The sequence below is a fragment of the Erpetoichthys calabaricus genome, chromosome 1 (assembly GCF_900747795.2).
Source record: "Erpetoichthys calabaricus chromosome 1, fErpCal1.3, whole genome shotgun sequence".
Taxonomy (NCBI): domain Eukaryota; kingdom Metazoa; phylum Chordata; class Cladistia; order Polypteriformes; family Polypteridae; genus Erpetoichthys; species Erpetoichthys calabaricus.
Window position 1 is genome coordinate 226,962,848 of NC_041394.2, and position 10,304 is coordinate 226,973,151.

The 10,304-nt window shown below is 37.3% G+C and overlaps 1 protein-coding gene across 1 annotated transcript in view; it reads left to right on the plus strand.

Moving 5' to 3' along the window:
• The first annotated feature begins 1,258 nt into the window (after positions 1-1,258).
• Positions 1,259-10,304, plus strand: part of cerk (ceramide kinase) — a 191,243-nt gene continuing 182,197 nt past the window's right edge. Inside the window, exon 1 of the mRNA XM_051935160.1 lies at positions 1,259-1,675. Within this exon, the coding sequence (XP_051791120.1) occupies positions 1,522-1,675 (154 nt within the window). The 5' untranslated portion in view covers positions 1,259-1,521. The remainder of the gene's footprint in view (positions 1,676-10,304) is intronic.

Sequence of the window (10,304 nt, forward strand, 5' to 3'; positions counted from 1 at the left end):
AATTCTGCACAGTTCTCATCAGCTAAAGATGGGTTTAAGAGGCCAGCTACAAGATGAGTGTGCAGGGAATTGTGATTAAAGTTCCATGATCAGAGGGGTGTGGTTGGAGATTGCAATAGCTTTGTACTTAAAAGATTTGATAATGGGCAAAAAATTATTGACTATGAATGAATAATCAATTCTTGAGAAACAAAGATGAACTTGTGAGAAGAAGGAATATGCTCTAAAGTTAGGACTTAAAAACCTCCATGGGTCTGATTAGTTCTGATCCATTACAAACTGTGTAATTATTTTTCCAGTATTACATGTTATTGCCGCTGTAGCTGAAGACCTATCCAGGTCTGGATATAAAACACAATTAAAGTCTCCGGGTATTATAATTTCATGAGTGTTCACATTAGGAATACATTTTGTATGAAATCTCTTTATCATTCACGCTAGATGCATACATATAATTTATGAGAGTCACTTTAATATTAAATAAATTATGCACCACCATGACACATCGCCTTCACGATCACATATTAAGTCTGATAAATTTAATAGAATATTAACTAGGATAATACATAAATAATACTATAAGTAAATTATCAAAATAAACCTATAACTCTATTAACTCAGTTGTACGACATTGTCAAATCTGGGTCGTGCCGAGTCGGAGCCTGCTATATAAATAAAATACATTGTTATAATTATTCCGTTAGCCAGTCCATTGCTGCTTCGTTCACAAAGACTGAAACAGGGACCAATTTGGAATTTACAACGAAATCAACACACACGAACGCTAACTAATAACACTTGGATAACGAGAGAACTTGACTAAGGCAAACCGGTAACGAGATTCGTACCAAGGACGCTCTGTCCGTACGACGGCAGCGCTGCACTGCTCAACGACACACTAAACGTCTGTTAAGCAAATCATATCTGTGTAGAATTACTCAAAAAAGCGTAAAAGTTCAAACTAAAAAGCCTGCAAACACTCACATACACTATGTTGCACGACTAAAGGAACAAAATCTAACAGAAACACAGAACCTTCAAAACTTTGCTTAATCCAATTCTGGATAACAAGGGCTTTGAGCTACGACGTATCTGAACTTCAAATACATTGATTTCCTAACTTCACATATTTACAAATACTGTCACAGAAAGGACTACCAAATCGAGGACCTCTGCGCTCCGATCAAGCCCTCGGATATAATTATCCAACAGCCTCCCGGGAAATATTTGCATACGCAATGACGTAAGACGCACCCTCACGCTCTCTGTTGCGTCCCCTTGGTAATGGGAAAGAAAACCGCTAAGCGGTCTGTTGCAGCTGACTCGGAATGGAGCTTCGCAACACTCTGAAACAATTTCATTGTTGACATCTCGCTGCTGCCCGTCGCTGAAAAAAATCATTGGGATGAAGGGCACAAGATAATAAACCGGAAACTAAGAAAGGAACACCTGCTGCTTGTTTTAGATCGGCGGGGTTGGTTCCGTTACGCACAAAGACAGCCACAGAAAGCACATAGAAAGATGGAACTACAAAGCCTGGTGTTGACTTCTCAGCTGTTTCTGAAAAACAAACCTTTTGAAGTTACCTTAACTAATGCATACATGACTTGGAAGGAGGTATCCCAACCGAAGAGGAGGAAAGGTTCCGGGGGAGTGAGCAACAGCCTTAGAGTCGGTAGGTCTGTTGGACTGGGTTGGTTTTAGAAGGTGCTGGAGGGGGGGCTGAGACGTCAGATGGGTGGAAAACTCGGAAGCGAGAAGTCCCTGCGTTAAACTGCCATAAAACTGCATTACTTGGGTTGTGGCAATAGGCTTTTTAATTTTTTTGACATCTCTTGATCTTACACTTGAGGACATTGCCAGCAAATCCTGTGCACCTCAACCCTCTTTTGTTAATGACCCGCAGTCTTATCTGAAGTTAGCAAGTAGTAGGCTTGACATTTGTGATATTTCGCTAAGTTTGGTGTGTTTTTAAAAGATCAAAACATTCAGGCGACCCTGTTTCAACCGGAAATGGAAATATGCTATTTTAACTTCTGCAACTAACATAAATGCATTAAGTTAAACAACGGAGTGGAGTCGCTTCTAGCTCATTCTCCGCGATCGATCTGCGCTGACTTTTCACACCATTTGTCATGAATTTACATTTGACCAACTAGTGTGAGCTCTGGCGATTTCTGTCACGCTGATGTGCGTTGTTGTCGTCCATTGTCATCTTGTCACCTTGCACAGCAGTGTGTTCATTTAGGAAGTGAGCTTTTGGCCCCATACCCCACTGCATTCTCTTCATTTTTTTCAGTCTTTCCTCCATCACCCCACTATTTCTACGTGAGATACAGTATTTGTTAGACTGTATAAATTCACTAACTCCAACACACCTGCTAATATTTGATTTGGACTCATTATCTTGAAGCCACAATTTGTGGTTGTTGTCATTTAATTCCTCACATGCAGAGTGACCTAGACTATCATTTTTTTCCGAAACTTTTAAAATGTAAAGTAATTAATAGTAAAATAATTAATGGAACAAAAAATAATAATACAATAATTAATGTTAAAATAATTATGATTTGGTGCAACTAGTAACTTTTTTGCCTCATAGCAGTTACTGCCAAGCATGCCTTCTTTGTGGAGTTTTCTTATTTCTCATATGTTTATATGGAAACTGCTGTTTATCTTGTAGTCAGAATGCAGTACATTTCTTATGGGTTGACTGCATCTTTTTTTGATTCCATATATTTTTAAGTTACAGGCACACATAAAATTAACTTGACAGGGTATGAATGAATGTAATGAACTATTGTTTTCTTTCAAGGGTTGGTTTCTGCCTTGTATCCCCATACCAGAAAAATCTTTTTGATTGAGTACTGGTTATTGGTTTGAGAAAACTGGATACATTTGTGAATGTTTAGCTTTTCGTGACTATCAACTTCATGTAAACATTTCAAATAGTAAAGATAAATTAAATGGCCAAAAAGGGGAGAGGCACATTGTGAAGTACCCAATACACAGTATCTCACTGTTAAAAAAAATAAAGAGACAATTGATTGGTTGGTCAAAAGCATATTTGTTTTCCACCATGCAAGCTAGTCACGAAATATCACTCTGCATAATAAAGCATACTGTACATGTGAATCTGACACTACTCACTTGGACCTCAGCAGATAGGGGGGGAATGAGTCATCCTCTAACAAAACTTTTAAAAGTAGTCCATCAAGCCTGTGGAAAGAGGAGATGGACTTTAAATGCAAATGATGTTACTTCCAGTCTTTACACCTGGCCTAGTGCGTGACTTAGTGAGGACTGTTCTCCTGGGTGTGTTATATTTAAAGTGTTATGTAAGCATTATTTGTTTGTAATTATGGTTTCACATCTACTGTACTGCATTAAGTGTTTTATAGTTTATAAGTGCAAAGCTGTTTTGTTTTGCTTAGGAATTTGTAATTTCCCTGAAATTGTGTTGCTTTTCAGACTACTTAACTACTTTACAGGAATTTGTCATCTTAAGGATCTTGAAATGTTGGCAGAATGAGCACCTTGCACACAAAAGGATGCATTCATTTTGTGGTTTGTTACCACTTGGAGAACATAAGACAAGAAGGTTGTTTTGGTCCAAACATTTTCCCTTAATATCAGTCAGTGTGATCCATAGTGATGACCATCACAGTTAAGTGCATTGGAAAAAAAACTACAAGTTCTTTTTTTGTTAACTACATCCAGTGTGTTTCCTTCCATAACATGCCTGGCTGGTGGTATAAGTAGTAGTAGCAGAACTGGCAGTAGTAGTAGTAGTAGGGATTCACAGTTGGACTGTGTGTTATTGTTTAACTTCATCACCTGACACAACAGGAGACATCATGTGTTAACATATCCCTTTGCATGCTTATGTTTGCATGATGTCAGGATTTGTCATTTTAGATAAATTACAGAAGAGGTGAACTTTGACTTTCAGTACCTGGTATTAACTGTGTGATCAGCATAAAGGCGGTTTTTGTAAAGCAAACACTAAGGAAGTTAATTAAAAAGTAATTTGAGAAAGAAAGTTGAACGATCTTATTTATCCATTATACCAGTATCTGGTGTAACCATTTACATATTCAAGGAAGTTACTTCTTTATTTTTTTAAGTATCCTATTTTTTTGGGTACTGTAATGTTATGTCTCATTTAAGAAAAAAAAATACAACTTGGCAGAAAGTAGCAGGAGCCCATTAGGTTAAAGTACATAAACTGTTAAGTGTGGGTATCTAACTAGTGTAGCGCTACAGGAAACATTTTACAAAACTTTGAGTTTTACACATGTGACAGGTGGAACTTTGTAACCAGTTGCTTTAAAGGACAAAGGTGCAAATGGTAGTCATTCTCTTTTAAGTTGTAATTACTGCAGGAACCTATAAAATGAGAAACAATTTCCCATGCTGTGACCTTATTGGGGGAAAAAAATGCTTGTTTTTCAGACAGTCTTGGAGTCACAATAATCCTTAGTCCTCTGGCAACTCGCTTTAGGGAGACACCCAATGGGACATTACTGGAACACTCTATTGTTATAACTTATGCTTTATGCCATTTTGTATTGATAAGCAACATCCTATTTTACTAAAAAGTAAGAACATACATTTGATTAGTGACTGTTCAAAATTTCTTTAGACTCCATCCGACATTTATTAATGTTGTCTTCACGTAATTGAGCATGTTGAACTGTAGCAAGTCTTTTTAGATATTTCAGTATCAGCTTACTTCATGTTAAAGCTTTTTCTTTCTCTGCTGTGTAGGTAGTAGAAGGCCACATCTGGTTTAATCTGAATAAGATGCCATACAGTATGTTTACTGACTTTTGACTTTCTCTTTGTTAACTTTAAAATTAAAAGCAGTTAAGTCTTGCTATCCTCTTGGAGAATTCCTGGAGGCCTTTTTTTTTATTAAATTTCATAGTAGAATTCTGGGCTCTCTTTGTTGAAAACCCAGCCTAAAACCAGTGTCTGCTTGTTTTTGACTTTAGCCAAATTCTCTCTCTCTCTAAGCATTTTCTACAGTAAGCTCCTCTTTTATCTGCTCATGTTCCATTTGCTTTCTTTGGCACTCTAGGTAAAGGTTAGGTCACCATGATTTACTTGAGCTGCCCCTGATTAACTCTGGATTTCCATTTCTACACTAAGCATCAGCGCAAGGCTAGTGATCCACTAGAGGGGAGCAATAAAAATGACAGGCTGCATGCTGCAACAGACCTCAATGGCTTTATAAGACATGCAGTTAAAATGTTGAAAAATTTTCATAATAAAGTTATTTAAGTAGAGAAATGTTCAAATAGTTTATGGGGTCATTATTGTCACATTTAAAGAGTACATTGAAATTTTTACTTGTACACACTAATCAATAAGCATGGCATCAGAGAGCGTAAGTTTTATACCTTACCTCAATGCTTCAGTCCTCCTTAATCTCAAAATTAATTTATTATTACATTTTTCATTTTTGTTTATATTATTAAAAGTATTGAGGATTTTCATTAGCTGAAACTTTTATGTGAAGGTGTTTTCCTGCAGATTACTCAAGAAGAGACAGACCTTTGAACCTAGTGCTTTATTCGATCAGTTATCAGATTTCATGTTTTAGAGGATTTGCAAGGAGCAGGCATGCCTGACACCATTCTCCTATATCTTGGATGACTCTTTTCTTCCATTCTGGTGAACTTTGATAGTACTGCCTTAGTTAATAGTTAATGTCACTTGTGAACCTGCCTCAAGCATGGGCTGACTTTCAGCTTCTCAGCATATCTTTCTTTTCTGCAAGCTTATTTGCATATGTTAAGGGTAAACAGCGGGCAGCAGTCTGCTGTTGTTCTCTCATTGTTTTCACTGTTGTGTGGACACAGTCATATTTTGGGTAAATGCCTTGTTTTAGTAAGCAGTGTGGGTGAGGAAAATAATAAACAATGAAAGCCTTTACAAGCAGTACTTCTTATAAGACCACAGTCATCTACAAGATTTTTTTTGTTTGTTTGGATTGCTTAGTGTGCAAGGGATTTGTGAGTACACTAACAATATTTGCTGTATTTTATTGTACTGCTTAATATTAAAATTATGCAGGTCCTAATTGCAGGTTGCCTGTGTGAATCTGTTCATTTGGAACTTGGTAGTAGGCATTCTTCACATTTCCTGACCACCCAAGAATGGGGAGCACAGTTATAACTCTTTATTTTTGCATTCTATGCTTAGTGCAGTGTGTGTTATTTGTTTATTAAGTGTTATTTTTTTTATTCATAGTAGTGCTGCTGCTTGACAGCGTCATCTGCTCCAACCACTGCCCAGTCATTTTTGTTGAGTTTAACACTTTCTTTCTGTGTCTGCCTGGGTTCTTTGCCAAGTACTTCTACTTTTCACCCACATCCCAAAGTTATGGAGCATAGTATACTCATATTTCCTTAATCCAGTTCAGGAGTGCAGAGGTTCTGTGCCTATTCTCACACAGGGCCAGTTTGAAATTGCCAGTCAACCTAACACAGAGTACTCAGAGAAAAATCCATGCACACACAGTGAGAACATGCAAAGTTCACACTGGGAGCGACTGGGTATAGTATTCAAACCTAGCACACAAGAGCCTTGAGGCAGCCACACTAATCACTATTCCATTGTGCTTCTCACAAAGACATAATACACAGTGTAACATTCTTAGACCTGATTTGCCCAAATTAGGGTCATGGATGGTCAGAGCCTATTCTGGCAGTACAGGGTGCTAGTTCATTACAGGTCCCACTTACGTACATACCCAGATTTGCATTCACACAAGACCAATTCAGAGTTGCCAGTTCACCTTGCACATGTCTTTAGGGATATACACGAGAAAAACACAGTACCCAGAGGAAAAACAGTGCAAACACAGCGAGAATATCCAGACTCCAGAAGGACACAATCGAGGCTTTGAGATTTGAACCATCTATGGCATGAAATGGCAGCCATACCCAGTGCTTCACCATGCCGACCTCAAAGACACGAATCTTAAGTTATTTGAAGCTTATAAATTATTCACACTATGGGTGTGTTTGTGAATGTTCTCTGTGATAATACCTGGCTTGCACTTAATGATGATATCCCTTTCCTGTCTTTTTCATTCTTTGTAAGTAATTTCCTCTATGTATAAAGTGGGCATTCGATTTTTAGTCACTGTATGGTTCCCAGACAATACGACAAGATTTTGGGACGGAGAACGTTGTAGAATTAATCCTTGTATTCTTAATGCAATCATTATACTTACATTATGATCAATGAATACTTTGCTTATAAAATATGTATAATATTCTACATGGCGGCATGGTGGCGCAGTGGGTAGCGCTGCTGCCTCGCAGTTGGGAGACCTGGGGACCTGGGTTCGCTTCCCGGGTCCTCCCTGCGTGGAGTTTGCATGTGTCTGCGTGGGTTTCCTCCGGGCGCTCCAGTTTCCTCCCACAGTCCAAAGACATGCAGGTTAGGTGGATTGGCAATTCTAAATTGGCCCTAGTGTGTGCTTGGTGTGTGGGTGTGTTTGTGTGTGTCCTGTGGGTTGGCACCCTGCCTGGGATTGGTTCCTGCCTTGTGCCCTGTGTTGGCTGGGATTGGCTCCTGCAGACCCCTGTGACCCTGTGTTAAGATTCAGCGGGTTGGAAAATGGATGGATGGATGGAATATTCTACATGTTATATATGGGAATATAAATAATATATTTTTTCACCCAACCCACATATTCTCCGTACCTTTTTACCATGTTTGTGTGTGCATAGAGCTACAACCTGTCTCAGCAGTACAAGTCAAAATACAGAAACAAGCTGTGATATCAATTGACCACAGGGAACAGCCATATAGAGAGCCACATAGTCACCATGACAGTAAGGCATTAAGAAATGCAATCCACCTCTGTTGTTTTTAGTGACATCTCAAACTGCAGTAGCATGGTATTATGCTAATGTACAAAGTACTTAGTGAAAGTGGAGCTGAAATGTACACTGTTAAAGAAAATGAAGAAGTCTAGGTTTAATGTCCAGGAAAGTGAAAACAAATACACACAACACCCCATGGAAATCATCTTGCTAACATGTTGAAGAACTTTACCAAATTAGAAAATGGTATATATTTTTTATTGCAAAGGGAGGAATTTCATTCCATTTTTTTTATAAAACAAATGCCTTCTTAAAAAGCATCTTTCACTTGTACTTTGTATTAAGGGGAAAAAGCTCAGGCTTGTTGTTTTCAGTCTAGCTTTGAACATTTCCTGTGTTCCTTGATTAGTTTCAGCAACCTCTCCTTGCATGTGTGATACAGTACTACTGCCTCGGTCTTTGACACAATACTAAGATTATATTCACAGAAGCAAGGCAGTGTGCACTGACCTGAAAATGGTAATCATTTATACACATGTATCTGTTAAGTTAGGTAGCTTTTAACATGAAGTACTGTTTATTAAAATCAAAAGGTCCTAAGTAGCAGTTTTTTGCTCCTTGGTGCTATGCTATCTCACAGGTCAGTTGTTAAATTGCACTGATTGGCTGTTTTATCATTATTCAGAAATGTGATCAAACTTTTGCAAGTTTAATTTATCATAATATTATTTATGGGTCCATTTTTATTTCCTCAAAGTCTTGCATTTGAAAATGGAGTAATTTTGTAATGCAGTTTGATTTAAATGTATTTTGCAACTGGGAAGGACACTCCTTTAAATAAGTTTGTTTTATTTTGTAACTTCTTACTAGATCAAATTACACATTCATGTACACCTCTTAAAGCTGCAGTGAAAGAGAAAACACAACATTAGAAACAAGTTACACATAGCTTGACTTTTACTGCTACTGTATTTAACATCTTGAAACAAACAACGCATGGCACAGGAGGGTAAATAATATCATAACAGTCTGTGGTACAGTCACAAACAAGTTTTATTTGTCTGTTTATGAGGTAATGGCTCTTAGCATATAGTATCCGGTAGTCCTAATGTGAGGTAAAATACCGCCGGAGAATGTACAAGGGATTGTACAAGGGATTATATTGACTCTGAATCTGTAAACCTATGAAACCAAAGTTAAATCTAGGTGCCAACTATTTAACTATAGAAAAAAAAAATCACATATGCTGTATTACCAAATACATCATAAATAACTGACATACTAGTTATTAAGTATATTTGAGTCACATTACAGTATACCAATAACTGCGTTGTAATACTGAAATAGCAATCAGTCTCAAATGGGCTAGTTTAGTTCATGGTTGTGGGGAACCAGAGGATATCAATTCAGCATTGGCCCAAGGAAGGAAAAAGTCCAAAGTGTATGTGGGTGTGACAATCCATTTCCACACTAAAATATACCTTTTTAAAGTAACGATTCAGCAGAAGATAAGGATTCTTTTATGAAGTGTCACTGCTGTTTCATGCACGTAACTTTTTGATTTTTGGGTACGTTCAGCTAGTTTTGTTTTTGTTTGATCAACCACATTACAAAATAAATTCTGTTGTAACTCCTCAGATTCGAGTATCTGGCTGCATCATGTTCCTCACTGAACTACAGAACCCATATTGTAGCTTCTTATATAACATTGCAACAGATGTTGTAAAAACCTGCAGCAGCTGGCAGTAAATTAAAAAAAAAATCAACATCCCCTAGCTGGCCAGCTTGTTAACTAAAAATGTCAGAATATAAGAAGTGGTACACAATAGTAAAAGAAAGAAATGGACATCAATCCAGGCAATTTACTTGCAATGTGCAATGTCCTTGACTCTTGTACTCTACCTTTCTTCTGACTTGAGCATTTCATAGATCAGGTATATAGAGAAGAGCAACAGATATAATATGTTAACTGCTTTTCATACAACTGTACATGTTACAATTGTATTACTCATACTACCACTACATTAACATGTTCAAATTGATTCTGAAGAATGACCTCATAAAGCAGCATCTTTAAGCAAATTGTAATTTTCTTAGTGTATGGATATGTTTAGTCAGTTTTGTAGCAGGTTTGATTCCTTTGGTTGTGGATTTTATCAAATCAATTAGCTGCATTACACTAAAATTCATATCTTTATAGCAAAAAAAACAATTAGTTGTTGGAGCTTATGTATTAGAAGAACATGTTTAGACCATGTAGGCAATTTTTTGCAACTGAACATAAAGAGGGAGTGTACATTTGTAATAAAATAAAGTTTGTTTACTTTGAAAGAGCAACCATAGTCAGTAAAGTGTAGAGGACTTATTTGACTTTTTATCAATCATAATTTCAATAACTGTATACAGTGGACCCTTGACTTACGAACTCAATTCGTTCGCGAGGGCTGGTTGTAACTCAAG